General features: G+C 39.8%; 2 protein-coding genes across 3 annotated transcripts in view; one reads left to right on the top strand and one right to left on the bottom strand.

Moving 5' to 3' along the window:
- Nucleotides 1–1,863, bottom strand: part of GALK2 (galactokinase 2) — a 96,216-nt gene extending 94,353 nt beyond the window's left edge. Inside the window, exon 1 of the mRNA XM_061595040.1 lies at nucleotides 1,604–1,863. The gene's annotated coding sequence lies outside the window, so the exon portion shown is untranslated. The remainder of the gene's footprint in view (nucleotides 1–1,603) is intronic.
- On the top strand, nucleotides 1,823–21,117 carry COPS2 (COP9 signalosome subunit 2). 2 transcript variants are annotated; one of them, XM_061595042.1, is made up of 13 exons: nucleotides 1,823–2,022; nucleotides 7,681–7,794; nucleotides 9,339–9,416; nucleotides 10,974–11,099; nucleotides 13,491–13,580; nucleotides 13,677–13,754; nucleotides 15,177–15,351; nucleotides 16,203–16,381; nucleotides 16,471–16,523; nucleotides 17,568–17,665; nucleotides 18,734–18,816; nucleotides 19,510–19,568; nucleotides 20,355–21,117. In XM_061595042.1, exons 1-13 carry the CDS (start codon nucleotides 1,969–1,971, stop codon nucleotides 20,497–20,499), a joined length of 1,332 nt encoding a protein of 443 aa, XP_061451026.1. In that variant the 5' UTR covers nucleotides 1,823–1,968; the 3' UTR covers nucleotides 20,500–21,117. The 2 variants fall into 2 exon arrangements, with proteins under 2 accessions (XP_061451026.1, XP_061451025.1); XM_061595041.1 differs by having other exon boundaries at nucleotides 1,824–2,022; nucleotides 13,470–13,580.
- Nucleotides 21,118–24,105: the final 2,988 nt, after the last annotated feature.

The following is a 24,105-nucleotide window of genomic DNA, read 5'->3' as shown; positions in this document are numbered from 1 at the left end:
GCAGAGGCGGTGGAAGATCAACAATATCTATAAAAATGTGTGGTCCATTATATGTGCACGTAGAAGAGCAATAATAGCTCCGAAGGACCCTCATGTTTATAAGAAACAAAAACACTCTTCAAAGCTGGTGAAGGCCATTGCTGTTACTCAAGTGTCTATTGCTTCCACCAGCTGGTGAAGTAGAATATTCTTTCACATTAGTTGTACACTGAGTGCACAAGGATCAAACTAAGATAGTATGCTAAGATAGCAAGCTGCTTCCATGTGGCATCACCAACCAAAGAATGTTTAAAATGCTAACTTCAAAGTATACATTTCCCTATACACAAGCAACCACATCTTTTCAGTGTCAGAAATGTCAGTGTATTTGTTGTCAAGGATTAATTCCCCAAACATTAAATATTCAAATTTCTTGTACTGTCACCTGTTAAATAGGTAATTCGAGGGTATGAGGTTATCACACATTAAGTGCTTAGAAAAAGAGTTGCTGAGACCAGTGTTTATTAAGAACTAATGCTTATGTTGTACTATGTTGTACTAAGATAGCTAGATCCTAAATTTTAAACATATTGTATTCTTTTAAACATGTTAGTCCTACAGAACAGGCATTTCACACTTTTATATTGTTTCCATGAACATAATGGATAATGCTTGCCAGTGTTTTAATTTGTCCCGGAAAAATGCTTATATCCTTAACCCCTGCAGGATTGGCAATCGTGCAGTAGCAGCACCTAAATCTTAGGGGAAGGACTGCAACTAAGTGGCAGAGCACATGCTTTGCAGGCAGAAGTCCCAGATTCAATCTCTGGCATTTTCAGGGAGGGCTGAGGAAAGATTCCTGCCTGAAATGGAGTGGGATTGCCAGTTCCTTCCCCGGCCTTTCTTTACCCCCCAGCATATGCCAGGTACTCATTTTACCGACCACGTTTGGATGGAAGGCACTCAGCCTCTACCCCTTTTAACCAGAGATTCAACTTCCTCCTTCCGTTGGAATCGAACTCCGGCCATGAGCAGAGCTTCGGCTACCGCCGCTTACCACTCTGCGCCACGGAGGGTCTGAGTTAGACAGAACTATATAAGGCAGGTTCCTATGTTCTTAATGCCAGATAGGTACACTGAAGCTAATGGCACAGTGACAGCTAGGCCATGTTGCACCACACTTTAATCTTATTACAAACATAGGCGTTTGATTTTTAATCAATGAGTTGTTCCAGATCATCCAAGCACTTTTTAAAATAGCCATCCAATAGAACTCAGGAATAAAACTTGTAGGTATCAATGCTAGGAAAAGAAGATAACAGGTGAATTTCTGCCTGTTAGATATCCAAGATTAAAGGGGCTGAATCTGTCCCTAGGGGAGGAAAAGTTGTCAGCCGCGTGGAATAGATGCTCCCTATTGTAGAACCTATAGCTGCCACACAGAAGTTCAACAGGAACCTTTCTTCATCGCTGCATGTGGCCGTCTGCAACCGGACCTGCTGGATTACTACTCGCTGAGCTTTTATGAAAGGCGCCCCCCCCCGCGCAAAAAAACCAGCTTTCGTTTTACTGTATGTTTAATTTGATCTGGTAGTGCTAAATGCAGGGGAGACATAATACTTACTCGCCCTGAAAAGACAGGGAGGGAGAAGGGAAAAAGTAAAACACTGGCGCGAGTCGAAGCGCCTCGTTCGCACGTCTTTGAATTCTAGGCCGGTTGCTAAGGGCCGGGTTGCCAACCACAGGCCTGGTGCACCCTCAATTACACTCCGTGCTCGCCGCACTCCCCGAAACGGAGTTGGCTGGAGAGAGCGCCGAGGAAAAACACGCTTCTGTTGTCTGCTCTGTTCTGGGAGAACCGGGTCACGTTGAGGAGTAGCCGCGGAGAATTGTGGGAGAAAAAGGCTGGCTGCAGCCTGTTTCTCCTCTCTCCTCTCCGCCCCTTTTTTCCCTTTCCCCTCCCCCTCCCCCGCGCGTCCTCCGGCCAAGATGTCTGACATGGAGGATGATTTCATGTGCGATGATGAGGAGGACTATGACCTGGTAAGGCTGGCGGGGGCCTGCAAGGGGGAGGTGGAGCCGGCGCGAGGCAGCGGGAAGAAGGCCGCGCTTTCACGGCGAGAGGGTCTCCCTCAGCCTCTGCCCGAGTCCCCCGGGGGTGCTTTGCTCGTTCTTTCAGTGCAGTGACAAGGCCGGCCAGCCTGCTGCACTGGCAGGGGGTGGGAAGGAGTGAAGGAAGGCAAAAACAACCACCACCACCTTTGTGAATGGGGATAGTTTGAGGGCAACACTTTCTTCTATATGTTCCACTCGGCCTCCTCTTCGCCTCCCCCACCCCGAAAAGATTGGGAGATCGAAAGACCTAGGCCACTCAAGTAGGCCCCTTCTCAGGCCCAAAAGTCTGGGCCCCTGTTTATTAAAGATCTGATCCTTGGAGAGTCCGAGATAAAAGAGCTTGGGAGGTTCTGATGACTGTTTTTTCTTTCCCTTTGTTTTAAAGTGCCTTAACAGCAAAGCAGGGGAGGGGGGGTGAGATTCAGCCCCTTTTGAGTGCTTAGGTGACCGTCGTATTTGCCAGGGTCAGCTCAGGGATGAAGAGGTGACAGAGAAGAAAAACGGGTTAGTAGAAGGGTTTTGCCACACACACGATTCTTAAGGACAGGAATACTGAGATACATTGCACTGGGAAATGGATTTTTCCGTAGGAAACTGGTGTTGCTTTGTATGGTGTTCTCCTTAACTTTTTCTCTTTCATCCAGTGCTTTTGTAGGCTCATGCCCACCACTAAGTCCTACTCAGGCTAGATCCATTAAAATTTACAAACCTAAGCTAGACATGTCTAAGGAGTCTACTCTGAGTAGGACTAGCATTGAATACCACCCTCTGTGTGTGTTTGCGGTATAAATCAATATTGTTAAAGGATTGTGGGGGTATATTTGTATTTATGAAAGGGAACTTTTTGGATTTGAGACAGGGTCTTAATTTAATAGAGGTGATTATGCTGTTTAAAAACAAGTACTTTGGGATGTGCTGTGGTTCTCTTTTAAGGGTACTTTAGTGTTTGGGTTGGAATATATTGTCTAATGCCTGATCATGATTATTTGTGTGTTTATGATCTATGCAGAGGAAAACAGAGGTTTAAAATCACATTAAAGCAGAAGAAACGATAAGCATGGTTTTAAATTCAAACTCGTGTGTGTGTGTGTGCGTGCGTGCAAACTCTTCAGAACACTGAACAATATGTGGTGGGTATAGTATAGTATTCTGTATAAGACCTGCCATGGGGGTGGCATTTATCTGAGGAAGGACCATATTTACAAGGTCCAAGGTTTAGTCCCTGGTATTTCAAATTAAAAAGATTTTGAGTAGCACAGCTAGGAAAGCCCCTTGTCTGTGACCTTGGAGAGCAGCTGTCAATCATCATAGACCACAGTAGATTAGGCATGATAATGTATGGTAGCTTCATGTTTAGCATGTTGTAAAGAAAGCTTCTATCAGTTTAAAACTTTTTGACAAATATGGTTACCAAACATTCCAATACTTAAAAGTGCTGTGTTTCCCCAGAGCTTTTCTAAGCATGTTAAATTGATTAAGAACTGAATACTTTTTTCTGTAGAATGCAATATAACCTGTATTTGCAGATTTCAGAAAACATTAGGAAGATATCCAACAACTGTGCAATACATCACCACAGAGCTGGAGCTAGTGCAAATAACAGTTTCAGTACCGTGAAACTTTTCTACTTACATGAAGTCTTACTATTGCTTGTTTCAAATGGGTGGGGGACGTGTGACTTTTCAGATATTGCTGTACTACAGCTCCTATTATCTCATGATTCTTGGCCACAGGTTCCCCATCCTTGAATTAAACATGTGTCTGTAGCTTGCTGATAGAAATGTCACATTTGCATCCACATTTGCAGGGTGAAAGATACTGTTTTGAACTGGCACAATATCTTAGCTGGTTGAGTGTCAGTGAACAATAATTCAGACTGAACTGTAGAGTGCTGTATGGATTATTACGCTTTAAATCAAGCTGTGAGAGCAATAGACATCTACTGCATGGGTCACTTTTAAACCCGGGTGGAGAATATGTGACTCTCCAGATGTTACTAGACTACAACTCCCATCAACCCTGGTGTTTGCCATGCTGGCTGGGGCTGATGGGAGTTATAAATCAGCAACATCTGGAGGACCACAGATTCTCCCCCATTATTTTAAAAAGATGTTGAAAGATGCCTACACCTTGTTTACTAGGCAACTTGATGGGTAATGGCTGGAATATGTTGCAAGTACATTCACTTTTTGAAGAAAAGGGAATGGAGAATAAAGCTTTGTTTAAGGAATCCAATTTATTTTTATTCATGTTTCTGAAGTATCAATATCCACTTTCCATGACTGGAGCTTCCATGTACAGAAACAGTTTGTGTTTAAAAATCAGGTTTTTGGGACAAACAGGAGCTGATCAGTTCCTTTCATACTCTGCTTGTAAGCTTCCAAAAGCATCTGATTGGGCTCTGTTGAAAATGGTGCTAGATCTCCATCTGATCCAGCAAAGCAATACTGATATTGTTATGAAGCATGCCAAGCTGCTAAGTAAGCTTAGAACCACCACTTCCTGATACACTTTCACACCAGCAGTTTGTTTCTGAACACATGAATGTTATCAAATTTTTCATATCTTTATGAAACAGAAAAATCTGTTCACAAGATGCTATGTTTGTTGTTGCAAAGGCCACCTCCCTCTTGCTTTGCATGGGAGATAAAGGTTTCAGCAAGAAAGCACCAATCACTAGTTAGGTAGGAGTGATAGCAGGGAAAAATTCCCTGCTTTTCCTCCTAGCACAACATGGACTGAAAGTATATATTGAACGAGGGGGACTGAGAATGAAAAGCCAGTTGTTGGATGGCAGTAATTTTTCTTCCATGCAGTTGGCTTTTCTAGCCATGCTGCAATTAATGAGCCTGTAGTTTTGCTGTGTAGATGTTAACTGTGAGGCCATTACATTTGATAAAAGTGCATGGAAGACAAGACTTCAGTAAGTTGAGAATCCATTTCTGTTTACTGTGATACTGCGATGTACTAGAGAGAATTTGATGCTGCCCTTTGAAAATGGACAAGGAGGACACCGGTTTATCAATCCTTTTTTCCTAAAAGTAGTTGGAGTCTGAAATAAGCATTAACATCAAGTGTGTGTATTCACTGAGTGTATGTGTTCACCGCTAAAAGGAAGAATTTGCATAGTAAGAGCTGTGCTTTCCACAGATCAGTGAGCATGCTTTTAGCATAGTGGCTTTTCAATAAAGCTATTCAAAGTGTGAGTAATCTCACATATATGAATATCAAAAGCAATATACTGTAAATCCAAAAACAAACTGACATTCAGTAGGTCAGGTAAAAAATTAAACAAATGATGAAGGAACTCATAAAAAGGTTTTAATGTCCATATCAATCATGACTTGCACAGTTTAGCGTAATGCCATCTTCAGATAAGAGATGGCTTTTGTTCCTCTGAAATGTGATAGATAATGCCAATGTACCCTTGCTAACTTTACGCATAACTTTAACACTTACGCCTGTAATTTTTCCAGAATTCCTCCACTTTGCCAGCTCTCTCTTTTAAGGCTGCTCCTTATAAATTCTGCCTTCTGAACATGCTTTTGACTTCAGTCTTCATTCCCAACCAAAACCAAGTCTATTTCTTTCAAACATTCACATGCACTGATGGTCCTATATTAATAACTAGCGAAATGCCCATTGTTATAGGGCATGATGTGCATTTCAAGGGAGGAATTATATATTTAAAGAGGTGTACTACACCTTTCTGCAGAGTCCTTTTAGCAGAGAACTAGGCCACTAAGCATGGCAGGACCGCGTTTTGATTCATTGATAGTTTACCCAACACTGTGAATAGAAGTATAATTTTGATGTAAGGGTGTACACTGGCCACAAGATTAATTTTTTATTGGTAGCTTTTGGAAGCAGCCCAGTCTGTTTCAGAGCCACCCTGTCTTTCCAACACAGCTCATTACTTGGGGTGGAATTATATCTTTTAAAAATGAATCTGTTTTTCCTCCTCCCAATTCACTATAATGGAGAATCTAAAAATGGCTATAGCTTTTTTTTTCCTTTTCACAGATGAAATTTGCAAGCATAGCAATCCCCCCAGAGTGGATTAAGCCTGCCAAGCTCTAGACAGATATATCCAGGGGGTTTCGCCCAGGGCACCTTTAAACTTTGTTTTTTAAAAAGGAAGAATTTATAACTTTTTCATAGTCTGCTAGAATTGGATGCAATTTGCAGGCATTGTCACCTGTTCTGAGAGAATGAAGCCTGCTCAATTTCAGAATGATAGCTGCAGTGGTTCTCCCACAAGGGCAGGCTTTACTCTTTTGTGCAGGTACAATAAGAATCATAGAGGGATGTGGAGTGATGATGGGGGGGAAAGGCATGGATCCCCAGGAAATACTAAGGTGGGGAAATATTACACATGCACCAAGCAAGGATTTTCTTATTCCAAGAGTTGTTAGGGGGCATGAGCTTCTCTCCCCCCCCCCAATAGGTTTTTTTGGAATACAGTTTCATCTCCCTGGGAGAGAAATACCTCTCCATTGACTTGCATAGGAGATGAGGGTGGAAAAATAGTGTAAATCCCCAGGAAAGACTGGGATGGGGAAAAGTCAAACCTACTTCCCCCAGGAAGGAACCTTTTACTACAAGGGTCATTGGTGATGGGGCTTCTACCCTCCATGGGTTTTTAAGGATACATTGGAAATCTCTCCACCGACTTGCATAGATCCTTCACAAAAACAGATCCTTCACCCAAATCAGTGTGATCAGAGTGCCATGGGATAATAATTCTCTGTGATTAAATGCTAGGCCTGTCCATCAAAATAAAAGATCTCCACCCCCTGTCCTCTTAAGCTCTGGACCTTTCCTGAGACAGATTGGTTTTGTTTCTCCAGGGTGGGGTGGGGAGAACGGGCATGCATTTTTTGAACAAGGAAGGATACAGAATGACTTGGAATTTCCTGATCCAACTCAAGACACCTTGTTAATGGTGCAATTTGGCTTGGCAGTGTGAGAACCTTCCCTGAATCATTCCATTTTGGCTCATAATTCAAGGTACACAGGAGTTGCACACCCTGGTTTTGAAGTAGTAACAAAAGTTATTCCCCAGTTATGCCTCAAAGATCTGAATGTTGGAACGCTGAACCAGATAATATTGCTGGCTTGCATTGGCAACCTCCAGTGAACGAGCATGGGTTGAAAGAACTGGAAAACATGTCTGAGATCTCATTGTGGTCTTTATTCCTTCAGCCTTTCACTCACAATTCAAAACAGTTATTTTTGGAAGGTAGGTGTGTGTTATGCAGCAACACTAAACGATCATGTGTAGGGGTTTTTTAAAAGCTAAAGCTTTTAGTATTTTTGGCTGGAGTTTCTTATAAGTAGATCAGTAGTGTACTAATAAAGATGCCCTTTGCATCTCAGTATTATTATGTACTGATCTAATCTCTTTGAAATATTTTTTCAAATGTAAATATGACACTTATTTGTTAACTCAAACAATAGCAATGTAGACTGGTGTCTTCCCCCTCCCCCAACCACCTGTTCTAGCAAGCTAGTATCAACAAATTGCTTAGTATTTTTAATGCTTTAAGCTGCCATGTATTATCTCTTTCCACCCTTTGAATTTAGGAATATTCTGAAGACAGCAACTCAGAACCGAATGTAGATTTGGAGAATCAGTATTACAACTCTAAAGCCCTGAAGGAAGATGACCCCAAAGCAGCACTCAGCAGTTTTCAGAAGGTTTATAGTTTTTTTCCTTCCTTCACAGTGGTGAATATATTCCAATGAAAGGTTTTGCCCAAAGTTAGGAACATAGTTTTCTGATCTGTGGTGGCGTGGCACAGATATAACACCACCAACTAGCCTTGGGACATTCCAATCCCCATTTCAGCGTCAGCACCAATTACACTTAGGCTGCAATCCAGTTCATGTCTACTCAGAAGTAAGCTTCAATGGGACTTACTCCCAGGTAAGTGTGTATTGGATTGCAGCATTAGTGTTTTTCTTTCTAGTTCTTGACAGGACTAAACCATGGTTTGAAGCGGGTTTCCAAATTGTCTTTTTGGCCAACCACAGTCAGCATTAATACCAGCACAGACAAAGGCCTGGTTCGTATGTCATAGTCAACTATAGTTTAAAACAAGCTATGGTTTAATGCGAACGAGCAACGTACCGGGGCAAGCGGATCAAAAGTTTCCAGGGCTTCTCCCTTGCCCCCACCACACTGTAGAGGTTTGTTTCCTCCAAGCAAACCACATGTTTGAATGGCACAACAAGCCAGATTATGCTTTGTTACATCTGGAATGGGGGAGGAGTGTCCTGGGAACTTCTGAACAGCATGCACGAGCATGCTGCTTGTCCACATTGAATCATAGTTTGTTTTTAACATGTGAACTGGATTATAATGCTGATTATAGTTATATAATTATATAGTCTGAAATTGAGAGTGAGGATGAGGAGCATGGGCATAGCCCTCCCTCTTCCTGCTTAGGAGATCAGATAGTATTATATCTGTCGTGGGCCACTGTGTTCCCCATGATCAATGAGCTACTGTGTTCACAGTGGAGTAAGAATTTGGGGACTGCTTGCTGTCCTGTAAAATATTCTGTTGTTGTCTTCCTCTTGCCCCCAAATCCTGATGCATCAGCTCTATTCCTGTATCTAGTTAGAGTATTATTATTACTCATTAAAATAATTTATTTATTTATACATACAAAGATTTACATTCTGTTCCTGCAGTGCTTATACACCACTCTGGTAGTTCCTCGATTAATGTGACTTTTTTATTTATTTAATTATTTTTTACAACTTTTTAAGTTGTTAAAGGCACAATAGTCTTAGCAGAACATATGCAAGTAATACATAAGCTTTCTTTTAGAAATGTTCTACAGCAGAAGGTAGATCAGAATCTATTGGTAGATCTCTGGGTGATTTGCAGTAGATCAGCCAAGATTTCTGACTCCTAGCTGTTTTTACATTAGCCCTAACAAATTGGCTTTTTCTGCCTAAATTAGGCTGCTGAAATGAAGAACGCTAACCAGGAGTGGACTTATTGTGAAAGGACTTTGAGTTCAGTTTGGTTGAATACAATATTGCAAGGCTCAGAGTGTATCCAGAAGCACCCTTTTCTTTAATTATAACTATATATCTTTTGCATCTCATTCGGACTGGCAGATCTTGAGGCTCTAAGAGAAAACAAAGGTCTCAGCAGTAACTTTTAATGAAATTTGCAGACATCTAGAAAAGTAATTCTCTTGATTTTTTAATTTTATTTTTATTTTTAGGTTTTGGAGCTTGAAGGTGAAAAGGGAGAATGGGGATTCAAAGCATTAAAACAGATGATAAAAATAAATTTCAAATTGGTAAGATGTATACTGTTTCCTGCTATTTTTCCTTATTTGAAATTAAACCATATTAATAGGGTAGAAAATCACTGTTATAATGTTATCACCTGTTCCTTTCATTTACTTACAAAGGCACTTCATTGCTAATATAACTCAGCATTGCTACAGTTGCCACAGGGATGCTCTATAGTGATGAATTAAAGCCCTGATATGAATAAATACATATGACAGTAATTAAGAAAAAGTTGACTTATCAGCACCACCAAAACATTGATCCAAGGCACTGACTCTCCCAGATCTTCCTGATTTTACACAGGATGACAATAAAACCACCAACAAATCACAGAAAAGGTTACCTTTGATTTGATGGTGGTTTTGTGGGGTCCCTTGTAAAATTCTTGAGGATGCACAAGGATCTGTGCCTTGGATCCAGCACTGGTAAGCACCGGATCTGTAGTTTTTTATGGTTTAGTTCAATGGAAATAGATGTCATGTATGATTTGGTGGTGGTTATGGGAGGAGAGGGAAGCCATGAAAAACTGCAGTTTCAAGATAATCTGTTTTGTTTGATCTGAACATAAGAAGAGCCTGCTGGATCAGGCCAGTAGCCCATCTAATCCAGCATCCTCTTCTCACAGTGGCCAACAGATGCCCATAGGAAGCACACAAGCAGGTCATTCTCCCATCCAGCAACTGGTTTTCAGAAGTGTACTGACTATGGTAGCAGAGCAGAGCCATCATGACTAGTAGCCATTGATAGCCTTATCCTTCATGAATTTGTCTAATCTTTTAAAGTCATCCAAGTTGGTGGCCATCACTGCCTCTTGTGGGAGCTAATCCCGTGGTTTAACTATGTGCTGCGTGAAGAAGTGCCTTTCTTCCAACATTCAGCTTCACTGAATGTCCACAAATTCTAGTGTTATGAGAGAGAGGAAAACTTATAACTCTGGGATGGGTGTGTGCACTCACACACATTTTTTTTCTCTCTCTCTCCTGACTCTTGCAGCATCTCACTCTTCCCCCTACCCCATGTCTGCCCCTTGGTCACTCTGTTTTTTACTGCTCAGATTCCTTCCCTTTCCTTCCTACCCTGTTGGTCGCACCGCTGTTTAAATGCTGACCTGAGTCTGAGCACATAAAGTTGAAAGAAGTTGGAAAGAGTATTACTCTTCCAACTTCCTCCTCCTGCTCTACGTACTTTGCAAGGAAAAAAGGTAATCACCCTCTTTGTCATGGGGTGGCAGTCGGTGGGAGTGGGGTCAGAAGCTTTGCAGGCACCAGGTAAGTCCTCGAGGTTACCATTGTATCCACAGGTACCATGTACAGCATCAGGGAATATTTGTATAATGTAAAGTCATAATCTCATAAAAGAGTCCTACAAAATCACTCCTGCTCTGTCAGCTGTGAATAATGTATTCATTCCAAATGTATGAATTGTATGTCATTTTAAAATTGGACATCTCCAGTTGCACATGCACTGCGTCAAAACAATAAACGTTTCTGTGATAATTTTTGAATGTCACTAGTTGGACTCAGTTTCTAGTCTGAAATGCTTAATTGCTTTTTTCTTTGCAGACTAACTTTCCTGAAATGATGAACAGATATAAACAGCTATTGACATACATAAGGAGTGCGGTTACAAGGAATTATTCTGAAAAATCCATCAATTCTATTCTGGATTATATCTCCACTTCCAAGCAGGTTAGATTATCCTTCCAACTTCTAGGTTTTGCATCTTTTTTTAAAAAAAATCAGCTTTGAGAATAATTGCAATGTTGCCTCTTGGTTGGAAATGATCTTCCTCTATGTTTCATTGTGAAAATAACTAGGCTCGCTCAGTTCTCACAATGAGAAGAACAGACCAGGAGAGCACTGAGCTAGAATTATGATTTGCAGTTCTAAATAATAGGGTGGAAAGCACTTCTTCAATGGACTTACCCCAGTGTCTGGAAACCTACAGCAGGAGGGTAGTATGTTGCTCTGTTTAGGAAGGCTGCAGAAGTTTCTGGATTTTAATGTAGTCTGTTATTTCTCGGAATGCCATAATGGATTGTACTGAACTGACACTAGTGCATCTGTTTTAAACTATGCTCAAAATGAGGAAGAGAATCAGGGAACGTTAACACAGTTCTGTCAACCCTCATTGATTTCTTAGCAAAACAAACAGCACTGATGTAATATGTAAAGGTGCATTGCTCTGTTTCTCTCTACCCATCAGAAAGATGTAGATTCTTTAAAAATGCTGTAGATTGTTCTTCTCTAGCTTAGACTCTGAAGTCTCTGATCATCTTCCAGGAACACTGTAGGACTTCTTTGTTTTGGTGAGGTTCTGGCTACCAGCATAGAATTACCTAGTTGAGATTTTAATACATTAATCTGTTTTTGAGAGGTTTTTTTAGTAATGTTTTGTAATACAGCTCCTTAGATGTCTTGTATGATTGTGGTTTTTATAGTGTGGTAGGCATGATAACAAAGCCAAACAGGTGTGTTCTGGAGTAGGTGGCTTGTGGATAACCATTTGACAGCCCTAACCATTTGCACCAATGTAAAATCCATGCAGTGTCAGCACCCTAATCTGTGACAATTGCTTTAGCCTATGAGTTGATGCTGCACCCCAAGCTCTCATGTGATAGTGCACCAAGCAATTGGGTTGAGCCTTGGGAGATTTTCTATGTATTGCTTTAGTCTAGGTTATTCTTATTTGTGATATTATTAGACTGATTGAAAGCCATAATTCTTGACCTTTGTTTCCATTGCAGGAGTGTAGGCAGAACAGTACTTAAAACAATATTTTGGGTGCAAGGGAAGGTTGTGTATCTGTATAAAAAAAGTACTACTAACTTTCTTTACAACTTGTCTCCCTCGGCCTTACCCTCACCACCATCCCATTATTGCTGTTCTTTTAGCAGTAATTCAACAATACAGTTTCAAAACACTCTCTTAGTTTTAAAACAATTGACTTCTGTATGTGCCAGATTTTCAAATCTTTGCATGATAGGGTTTGCTTCTAAAAGTGTGTTTGCAGAATTATTTTGGTTTTCCCATCGATATCTGTGTGACTTGCTTTCATGAGCAGAGTTTTCTGGGATCGGGAAGAGTTACTCTCCCCTGTCCCCTGCAGAATTACTTGGGGCAACCATTGCTGAGCTGCAAAAGTTGTTGTTAATAATTTGATTTCTTACCCACCCTTCACCACAAAGTCCCAGGGCAGGTCACAGCAATTTAAAAATACAATATTAAAAACAGTTTAAAACAAACTGCAGTCACATGAATGGTGTGTCCTAAAAAGTCTTAAAATATATCTGTCAGGTGTCAAAGGCCAGGATAAAGAAGTGTGTCTACAGCATATAATGGAAACTACATAATGAGGGTGCCACACTTGCCTCTGTGAGGAGGAAATTCCATAGCTTAGGGGCTGCCACAGAGAATGCCTTGTCCCAGGATGCCACCCCAATGATAAACGGCATGACATTAGAGCTCTTAGCAGAGACCGAGAACCTTCTGAGAAATTAATATTTCTGCTCTTACAACTAGAGTATAGCCTGACCAGCTATGAATGCCAATTCAGGAGCTATAAATCTCCCTTCCAAAAGCACTAGCATTACTCTCCTTTCCCTACTAGGGCTGCTCTGTCATCCCTAGTGCCTGATGAAGAAGCTGGTTAGGTTCCTACACGAACAGCAGATTCAGTTTGATGAGGGCCAGGAGGAGGGGAGAGAGGAGGATGCAGCCGCTTTATTCCCCTGAAAGGAGGGTGGAACCTACTGCTTTGAGAGACATTGAGAGCCCAGGTGGGGGTACAGAATTACTCCCAAGAGAAATTGAAGCATACTTTAGCCATTAAGCAGAATTCCCTCATATGCCTAGAAAATTGTAAGTCTAAATTGGTCTTAATTTATTATTTGTTTAGGGTTTTTTCAGTAACAGAAATATGTATACCTTAATGTAGATGTTACAATGTATAAGTTATCAATTTCTTCATTTAATGTATTATGTAATTTAAACTTGCACTTTTGAGTATGTTCACACTGACTTTATTAACAGGCACAAATTTGCTGTTTACAATTATAGAATTCTGATTTTTTATGTCAGATGGATTTGCTTCAGGAATTTTATGAGACAACACTTGAAGCTCTGAAAGATGCTAAAAATGATAGATTGTGGTTTAAGACAAACACAAAGGTAAAACGGGCAATTTGTTTTTTGTTAAATATAGTAATTGTTAATTTGTATTTAGAACTCCCAGTGTGTTTTAAAATATCATCTTGTTCTTTACAGCTTGGTAAATTATATTTAGAACGAGAAGAATATGGAAAACTACAGAAGATTTTGCGCCAGCTCCATCAGTCATGTCAGGTACGGTACAGTCTCTTTTCTAAACTATATTCAAAATGTAATCTGAATTCCTCATGCACAATGTAGGATTTCAGGGTGTATTTTCAATATGCAAAAATGGTAGTGTCTCTTCAGATATGTATCTGTTCAGATGCCAGAATGTTGAATAGAAGTGGCTGTGATGTATGTTAAGGCACCAAAGTACATCTAGCCCTTCTGAAATTACTGCTTATTGATTCTGTTTTGCATGAATAAACATAATTCTGACAAGTAGCAATATACACAGAAACTGACCCTGAAACATTTCAAAATGCCTATTCCTAAAGAAGAAGAAAATTGCATTATGTTGTATTAGATTTTGTGATATTATGTTTTAATATTTTGTGTTTTTAATATGTTTGAAGGGGAGCCCTAAAAGGCAGCCTTTAAATAATGAAATAAATAAATACCTAAAACTAAATATTGAGGCGGTTGAACAGGTACCTCTGGAAACATGTTTCACAGTTATGGCATCATCACTAAGAAGGCCCTGCCTTCAGCACTACAAAAGTATAATTTCCTGTAAAGATAAAACACAGTACAGGCATCCCCTGTCTGTCTCTAGTGAGTCTTGAATAGATGTGCCCTACAGATATGTAGGCCAACTTACTGTCTCAGGTGCCAGCTACTGTTTTGCTCTCTGTATGCAGCGCCCTTGAAGATGATCTAGGAGCATTTACTAGTTCTGAATTCTGCTCCTGGTGATGCCTGTACTGTGATAGGTTGTTCGTTTGCAGTGGCTGCTAGTATATTTCTGGGCCCATCAAAGGAGCTACTTACAATCAATAAAGCCCTAAACAGCCTAAGTCACCATATCAACATATCCTGGTTCATTAGACCTGTGCTAGAGTCAGTGTGCCCAGAGGACGCCCTTGGCAGTAGTGCAACAATTATGGAATGCTCAAGGGAAATGAATGAACTCATCTGCCTGCCAGCTCGTGCAGTTTGTAAGAACTTTTTTTTTCTATTCCAAGCATTTTGAGACTGTGTTTGGATGCTGAGGAACAAATTTCACTACTGCTGTTAATTTTATACATTTTAAAAACCAATACCAGTTGAAAATAGAAATTAGCTTTGTAACTGTTATGATTTGACATAACAGCAATGGGCTACATACTTTTGCTAAAATTTTGCTTTATGCGCTGCATTCAACCAGCGTGATCAGTGACAAATCATAGCTAATCTTTCTGTCCATTTTGTGGTATTAGAATTTTGTTTTATTTTAAGCCATGCAAAACAGTACTTCAGCTTTCCATCCCAGGAAAACGTGCATTTAATGTGATAAGTATTTCATTATCCTTCAAGTTCTGATCATTTTTAATAGTATATGTTAATATATGCATAGGAGGAGGAGTGTAATTTCTTTCTCAATCCTATATTAGACATCTTGCTTCCTTTTACTAGACTGATGATGGAGAAGACGACCTTAAAAAAGGCACCCAGCTATTGGAAATCTATGCTTTGGAAATTCAAATGTATACAGCACAGAAAAATAACAAAAAACTTAAAGCACTATATGAACAGTCATTGCACATCAAGTCTGCTATCCCTCATCCACTGATCATGGGGGTCATCAGAGGCAAGTGCTGTTTAAATCTCTTGATCAGGTCATTGCAAGAAGGATAGTAATTATCTGGTTAGTTCACTACATTGATCTGGTATAATGGGTTGTTCTACTAAATTTCCTTAAATAACATTGCTTGTTCCTGTGGCACATTAGAAACAGGATTATTTGAATTTGTGATGAAGGGGGAAGGATTTGAGAGGAAGTTAATGTACTAATGAATCCTTAGAGTGAAGGTTACAAGATTAGACACTTGTGGGTTTCTTTTAGCAATCCTGATTTGTTGAACATCATTGCACTGTAACTACAGAATGTTAGGACTGTATAGGTGTTTCTGTGTTTACTTTTTCATTTTGCTATTGCATAGAGACAGATAATTCAAAAGTGATTTTTTTTGTCTGCTTTTACTAGCTAGGGATGTTATTGGATTATACGATGCAAGAAATAATATGTTTTTGTAGGACTGTGTCATTTCCTTGTGTTTAGATACAGATACTATCATACTGTTTGCTTAAGGCATATTCCACAAACACAATCTTTCTGTGATTTGCTATTTGGATGAATTGCATCTGAACAAATGTATTTATAGTAGCTTTTTCAATCTAACAGTTGAATCTTTGCCCCAGGGTGGCAGTGTTCTTCTGTAGTTCTCTTTAGAATGGGAACTCATAGTATGATGTACAATTTGGAGAACACAAATGAAGTTCTGTTATTTAGTGAGCTTGCCCTTTGTCAGTATAAGCAAAATAAAAGGTCAAGTCCTACTGCTACCCATTTTGAAATAGTATAGTATGCTGGATGGAACATTTCATTCTGTGTGACTATTGCAAGTAAACAGTGTTTCTCACTGCCTGTTTTTCTTCCAGAATGTGGTGGTAAAATGCACCTAAGAGAAGGTGAATTTGAAAAGGCACATACTGATTTTTTTGAAGCGTTCAAGAATTATGATGAATCAGGGAGTCCAAGAAGAACCACTTGCTTAAAATATTTGGTCCTAGCAAATATGTTGATGAAGTCTGGAATAAACCCATTTGATTCTCAGGAGGTACAGTTTCTTTCTGTTTTTGTTAAGATGATTAGCATGAACATTTTAGTTGGTATCTAAATAATGCTTCTTGTTTCTGTCCTGTTCAGGCAAAACCATACAAAAATGATCCAGAGATTCTAGCAATGACAAATTTAGTAAGGTAAGAGTTCTTTTCCCTTAAGGGCAAAGCAACTTTTAATCTAAATAAATTAAAAATGCTAGTGACCTGCAGAGACAAACTTGAAAGTTGGTTTCAGAATTAACCTTAACAGGTAGAAGTGTGTCTGTGTGTGTGTGTACTGTGTATTGTTCAATTAGTCAACATTTGTCAGGCTCACCAGTATTTACCTCCATGTCATACTATTTAATACTATTTATATGGTATTGTAATACTGTTTAAATGGGAGGGACTGAGGGTACAGCCTGACACTGACTTTATGCCTTCTGTGTTCATTTTTACCTCTGTAAGTCCCTTCAGTACCACTCCCTATATATGTGTGTGTGTGTGTGTGTCTGTAGTATTTTATGTATTTTAATTTATTTTAACGTTTTTGTGACCATTGTGTACAATCTTTATTATGTGCATGTTCGATTTTATTGTAAGCCGCCCTGTTATAGGGTAGAAGGACGGGATAGAAATATTATAAATAAATAAATAATGGCTTGCAGTTTACCAAATCACAGATTTTCTAAATATTTTGAATGCTACACATGAATTCAGGATGTAGGTAAATAGATGGCACTGAATATTAAAATTCTTGTTCTCAGCATACAGGCCAAGAACCATTCAACTAATCCCTTACCCAAGGAGCTTTGGAACTGTGTTTTTTTCAAACAGCAACCCTCCCCCAATACCACACGGCAAACTGGTTTTGAATCTGAGAGGACTTTCAAAAGCAGTTTCTAAGATGGTGCGGAGGTCTGCTGTTGAAAGAAAAGTAAACTCGGTTTGGCAAAGGTTGGTCATACTTAGATTAGCAGTTTGAATCCTTGGCGCTGTCTTGTTTTTTAATACCTTCACTTCCTGCTGATCCTCAGAAACTGAAACATTGCTCGCTATAAATACTGCATATGCTTCCGTTTGGATCATAAAAAACAAAGTTTGGTGTCCTTTCTTTCCTAATTGACAAAACTTTAATTCAGTGTGTGTGTTCTCTCTCTCTCTCTCTCCCTCTTTCTTTCTCTTTCTCTCTTTCACTTGAAGTGCCTATCAGAATAATGACATCGCTGAATTTGAGAAGATTCTGAAGACAAATCACAGTAACATCATGGACGATCCCTTCATAAGGGAACACATTGAAGGTATACCTGTGAAGAAGTCTTGTGATTTTAGCCAGGCTGAGCTCCTCATCCATGTCCACAGTGTATAGCAATGCTGCTTTCTGTAGTGAAAGAATTATAAAAATGTAACTAATATGCTAATTTGTGCTAGATAAAGCTGAATAAAATGATTTTGCAAAAACAAAAAAATGGCAGGAGTTTGACTGAAAGGAGAAAAGATTTTATGTATCACAATTTTTACTGTGTAGCGGCAGCAGGCCACTGAGCAGGTTACCTGCACTGGGGCTGGGAGAAGGATCCCAACCAACCTGCTGTAGGAGAGTCTCCCTGATTACCTGGGAGACTAGAGCACAGCCCTACACACCTGTTAGCTTTGGTGGGCTGGAGTGTATTAGGCTGATCGCCAGCAAAACCAGGACACATTCTGATGCTAGCCACCAACGCCGGCAATCCAGGAGGCATCTGCCCAGTTGACCAGGACAAACAAGATACAAACAAGATTGGCCAGGGGGATATGGGAGGCTTGGTGGGAATGGAGCAGAGGAGGCATACATGACTCATCACTGAGGCTTTAAAGGAGGAGTAGAAGGGATGGTCAAGGGAGGAAATCAACAGAAGCAATAACCTCCTCCCTTCTGATCCAGTACCTGATGGGGCAGCCCTTCCATTACAGTTGCGATGTTACGTTTCTCTGCTGTCAAAGCCTGGGCCTCTAATGAACTGTGCTTAGATCAGTATTCTTTTCAGCTCATTGTGTCTTGAGAATCCTTTAACTAAAGATGCCAGGAATTAAACTGGTGTCATTCACTTGGAAAAAGTTTGCTCTGCATTGGGCTATGCCCAATTTGTTTCCAAATTGAGCTACAATGCAAGTTAGTGGAAACTCTTGGAATCATTTAAATTTTAAATGAATTCTCAGTAGGAAACTTCATTTGCGCGTCCGTTCTTAGATCTTGATATACGAGTACCTAACGTAACAGGTGATCACTGCAATCTGATATATGCAAGATTAGATATATTAATTTGTTTTTATTTAGAATGCTTTCAATTTATTCATACAATAACTACTTTGCTTTTGTTCTTTTCCAGAACTTTTGCGAAACATCCGAACACAAGTGCTTATAAAATTAATTAAGCCTTACACAAGAATACATATTCCTTTTATTTCTAAGGTACTTGTAAATACTGTCTGCAGAAGATTACACTTAAAATCACTTACAAAAATAGAGGGGAAGAGTTGCATTGTTGATGCTCTTCTCTTTCAAGCCCTAACAGATGGGCAACGTATTCTCTTCAGGTTCCCTTCCAGCTGTCAGGGTGTGAGGATGCTGTAAATCCCAGAGGAGCACAGAAAAAGTGCAGAATGTGATATTGGGTAGAGCTTAGCTGAATATTAAAGGAGAATATTGGTTTGTGCTAACTGTAGTTAAGAGCCCATACCATTATCTGGGCTTTCAGATTTGCAGTAGGCAAAGCCATGGTTCAGAGCTGCTTGTCTTTTGTTGTTCATCAGCTCAGGATTATTCAACTCCCATCAGCCCCAGCCAGCATAGCCAAAGGTCGGGGATGATGGGAGTTGTACTCGAAAACATCTGGAGAGCACCAGGTTGGAAAAGCTGACTTACAGTATTGAGCTGTAAGTTTCCAACAACGAGCAGCAAGAACTATACTCCAGTGGCTGCCTCTAAAGGCTTCCATCCGCCTATCCTTCCTTTGTGAAAGCATTGTCCTTTTCCCAATGGTCACATTTGTATTGATATTATATACTTAGTCTACATCAACTTCAGTCTTGCTTTCCGATATAAACAGAAAAATGCTTACTACCGTAAGTTAAATGGACATTTAAGAACTGTTTTCTCCCTTAGGAGTTAAACATAGATGTAGCTGATGTGGAGAGCTTGCTTGTGCAGTGTATACTGGATAAGTGAGTATTTTCTTCTTTCCCTTTTTGAGCACTGAGTATTTACAAAGGTTTATTTATAGCAGCGCCTCAGATCTTTTTCTCTCCCCCCCCACCTGCCACCAACCAACTTTGGCAAGTGGGCAGGACCATCCACCTGTCAATCACCTGAAGTTATCATGGCATCAGGTGATTGACATGTGAAAATACAAAGGAGGTCATGATAATCAGCTGATTGGCACTGGGAGTGAGCATTCAAAGAGGCTTGGTGAAACCTTCAATCAGCTGATTGGCAGATACAGGGATCTCCTTTGAAGTATCTGCACAGACTTACTCCATAATTTGGAAATACATGTATTTAATCAAGCATTGTTTTAAAAAACCTCTATTAGCAGGTGTTGTAACACCTCCAGTGCTTTCAATCTCCTAATCATATTCAGTGAATTAGGAGTGCCCCACGGACTTGCATACACTTTCTAGATAATCCCACCCTTCCCTTTTTGCAGCTGACCACAGCACAAAGCTAATCTGCACCGGTATTAATATTAATCATAGTTAGTTTGAAACTCTGGTTTGTAATGAATTACAGTTAGCTTTAATATTATTTAACATTATCGTTAGCTCCAGAAACAGAAGTGAGGGGAGACATACACATGAGAATGGAGGGGAAGGACCATGTGAGCCCCTGCCACGCACGTGATCTGTTGGCCACAGTTGGGAGATTGGAAAGCTCACAATTTTGCATCAGCCTATTTTGTCTATGTTGAAGGACACATTTAAACAGTTCCTTGTTTTGTCTCTTTATTTTAGCACTATTCATGGCCGAATTGATCAAGTCAATCAACTCCTTGAGCTGGATCATCAGAAGAGGGGTGGAGCACGGTATACTGCATTAGATAAATGGACCAACCAACTAAATTCTCTGAATCAGGCAGTAGTCAGCAAGCTGGCTTAGCCAACAACAGGCTATTACAAAATGTACTTAAGGCAACAGCGCAGTGATGTAAACCTTAAAAACTGGGAATGGCAAAACTACTGTCGGTTGGTGTGCCCTGAAATTATTGGAGTTAATGGCAGAAGTGCTTTTTTGATCAGCTGGTTTGTGTTTTGCTGCTGCATTTATCCCAAGAACAACAGCTTTAATCTCCAGAAGAAAACCAAATGCCAAGGGATTTATGCTGTATTGACATCTTGCCCTCACCATGCAACACCCTAATAATTTGTCAAGGGGCAACTAATGATCAGAGCGAAGGTTTTGTTTGTCATGATTTTAAATACACTGACACGTTCCTGTTGGTTTAAATTTAAACATATTTTACCTGCAGAAAAAGAAATCTCACAAAAAATAACCTGCAATAACTTGAAATGCGTACCCTTTTGAACACTTCCTTTTTCTCATGTATAAAATGAAATGTTTGCTGCATTTTGCAAAATGTCAATTCTCCAAAAATGTGTCCGTATATTTCTGTACCTGCAGTGTAGTAAAGGTTTAGAAGAAACCCCTTAATTATGGTGGCATACTGTCACTTAGGTTTCAAGCAGCAAAAATAAACAGTGCAGTTCAGAAATTGTACAGTTTTTGTTTCTTGATGTGTTTTTTCACTATGTGGCTGGCTTGTGTTTAAGAGAATGAGGGATAGTGTTGCTGCCTTCTGCCTGTATAACAATGAACATCAGGGGCAGCATCTACCATGCTCTGCTGTTGCACATCCGCAATCTATCAAAAGGGCTTATGTGAGACTTCTACGCATGCTGCATTTTTTAGTGCAGGCCTAATACTGCCTGATCTATGGTTAGGCAATCAAGAGCACTCCACTGGTTCACACTCCTCTCATCTAGGCATCCCTTCCTCCCTTTCAGTTTCAGAGATGGCTATTCTTGCTAACCATAATGTTAAATCGGTTTGCAGCTGAGATTAGAATAGGTTTGTAAAGTGGTTTGGGCTAAATCCCAGTCTGCTTCTTTGTTGGAATTGCTTTTTAATATGTTTTTAAACTTTTTAAAAAAAGCAATGTTTTTAACCTTTTTTAAAGATGTCTTCAAAGCTTTTTAAAAAATGTTTTTAAAGTTGTTTTGTTTTAATGTATTTTAAAGTCTGTTTTTATAATGTTTTAAAGTGTTTTTAGTGCTTTTTTTTTGCCACACTGGGCTCCTGCTGGGAGGAAGGGCAGGATATAACTCAAAGAATGAATGAATGAATGAATGAATGAAAATACAAGAGCAGATGTAGTGTTAGCCACAGTTAGCTCTGAAACTGTAAGGGAGGTAGGAAATGCCCATGTCGGAGTGAAGAGGATACGCGAGAGCCTTTGGGATGCTCCTGATTACCTAATAGGATTGGGTGGTTGTGCAACAGCTTGACAGCCGGAACCTATTACGTTAAATTTTGCACGTGTTTAATTATTATTCTTCAGTATATACATGCAAATGCTATTGATCAAGCATTGCTAATTTTAATAATTTGCTAATGTACAACCCTTTCTTAAGAATGTCATACGTGCTGTGGTTTGGGCACATCTCCAAACTGGATTTTTTAATCTTGGTTTTAGATAAACACGGGCTGTTTTATGGGATTGGTCAGGCCAGTAATGCCAAATTGAAGTTTGTGGTTTTACTCTTTTCAGAAAAGAAAAGAAAAGAGAAACTCACCCATGCATAAGAAAGTTCTGTAGAAACTAGGGCCAACATTCTGGAGCCATACCTGATGGTTATGGACTCAGAATTGGTCCTATATATGAGGATTTCTGTAGTGACAGGAGGAATGAAGATGGCTTCTTCACAATCCTCCAACAGGAAGCAATTTCAAAGCATTATCACAGCTGGGACTGTTAGGTTTCCATATGGAATATGGTTAACTGAAGTAAAACTTTGAAAATGCGTGTTCGTTGGCTTTTTTTTCTTTTAAAAGTAAATTCCTGGAATCAAGAAGATGTGGTTGTGGAAATATTCTTGAAAATGTGCAGGGTGTGACTACTTGCTCCTCCTCCTCCTCTATGACCTGCAGTTGCTTTCCATCCCGTATTTTTATGTCTCCCCTTTGTGCTAGCAGCACTCATGAAAAGACAAGCCTGGTTTATACTTCATGCATTTTAGATATCTTGTGAACTTCTTTCCTTTTCACCCCCACATGGTATGTCCCATTTGAGTATGTGCTGGATCAAGCAAATATATTGTTTTATAAACTGCTGTCTCTGAGAGAAGTGGTATATGTGGCTACCATGTTTTTTGCAATCATGGCATCCCTTGTTGGTTTTGTTTTGTTTTTTGAGCCACCACAAACTTGAAAACTGAATTGGCCATGTGTACAGCTACCATGTACAGACACTGTTTCATAAGAATGGTTCCTCCACATGATGCTAACTTGAAGCCCAATTTCACATGCTCCCGCAGGCAATTGCATGTGAGCTATCGGATATGTGAGCAGGGGCAGAGAATTTTATACTGTTTGTATAAGTGCATTTATTCCTTAAGCCAGTAGCTTTCAAACTTCTGTCGTGGAACCCCTGCATGTTGTAGAAGATTCTGAAGTGTGGTCTAGGGTGCACAACAAGCTCTCAGGAGGCACTGGCCAGGCTGTTGGACCTCACAGTTCCCCTATGTTGAACTAAAAGTACAGTCTAGAAGATGCCCAACAACCCCTTGTGTGCTGTGCAATGCAGGTTAAAATTGATTGTAGTAGGTAAGCTACTTTGTCAGGGAAACTTTTCTGTCATCTATATTCTCATTGAGGAATTTCAAAGGTTCTCAGAGTTGCTTAGTTTCAGCGACATGCACCGCTGAAACAATTGTAGGAGTGTAACTTGAATCCTTTTTGGACACAAAGGAAAACATAATACCAAGTTCTTTGTTCTTTGCCTGTGCAAGAGAAGTAAAATACCAAATGTAGGGCATCTCTTGAATGGCCCACTGCTATGCAAGGACATCTAGAAAACTGTTAACATCCTGGAGCTTTTTACTGAACACCCTGATCGTCAGGCTGTACGCATTTTTACTCAGCAGTAAGTTCCACTGAATTAAATTATTTATTCCCAGATTGGTGTGCATAGGATTAAAACCTGAGTTTCTAAAGTTAATTCTATAGTTCATATAGTAGGACAAGGACTGTTACTTTTTCGTTCAGGAAGTATTACAGTTAAACATACACACTTCTGTATTCCACTGCTGTTGATCTGTATGTCCTGTAGAGCTCAACATGTGATTGAATGACATACAATTTTTTTTTAAAAAAAAAGTGACGCGCTTACATTTTTGAACCTAATTTTTATTTAACAAAAGGCATAAGAGCTTATAAATTACAAATTTATGGGGAGTGTGTGAGAATGTATGCATATATACAAGCCGTTGGGTAGCTTTCTGTATATGAGCAGATACTGAGTAGTCAGAAAATCTTCCAGGACTTAGAAGCATTCTTCATTTCTTGTGTTTCTTCATTTCTTGCCATTTCCTCTGTAGCAAATATTAAAATAATAGTCTGCCATGAGTTACGAAGGTAGGTTTCAGATAATGGTACCTAGAACACAACTGCAGTGGGTTTCTCTCCGCCCCCCTCAAACCCACTGTG

Source organism: Rhineura floridana, chromosome 14 (genome assembly GCF_030035675.1).
Source record: "Rhineura floridana isolate rRhiFlo1 chromosome 14, rRhiFlo1.hap2, whole genome shotgun sequence".
Lineage (NCBI taxonomy): Eukaryota > Metazoa > Chordata > Lepidosauria > Squamata > Rhineuridae > Rhineura > Rhineura floridana.
This window is presented reverse-complemented; position numbering and strand designations above follow the sequence as displayed.

Bases quoted from the DNA above. Each gene is read 5' to 3' on its own strand.
- COPS2 (XM_061595041.1), top strand. From the start codon at position 1,969: ATGTCTGACATGGAGGATGATTTCATGTGCGATGATGAGGAGGACTAT. The intron at 13,581-13,676 runs GTAAAACGGGCA...TGTTCTTTACAG, and splicing joins GGTTTAAGACAAACACAAAG to CTTGGTAAATTATATTTAGA. The intron at 13,755-15,176 runs GTACGGTACAGT...TCCTTTTACTAG, and splicing joins AGCTCCATCAGTCATGTCAG to ACTGATGATGGAGAAGACGA.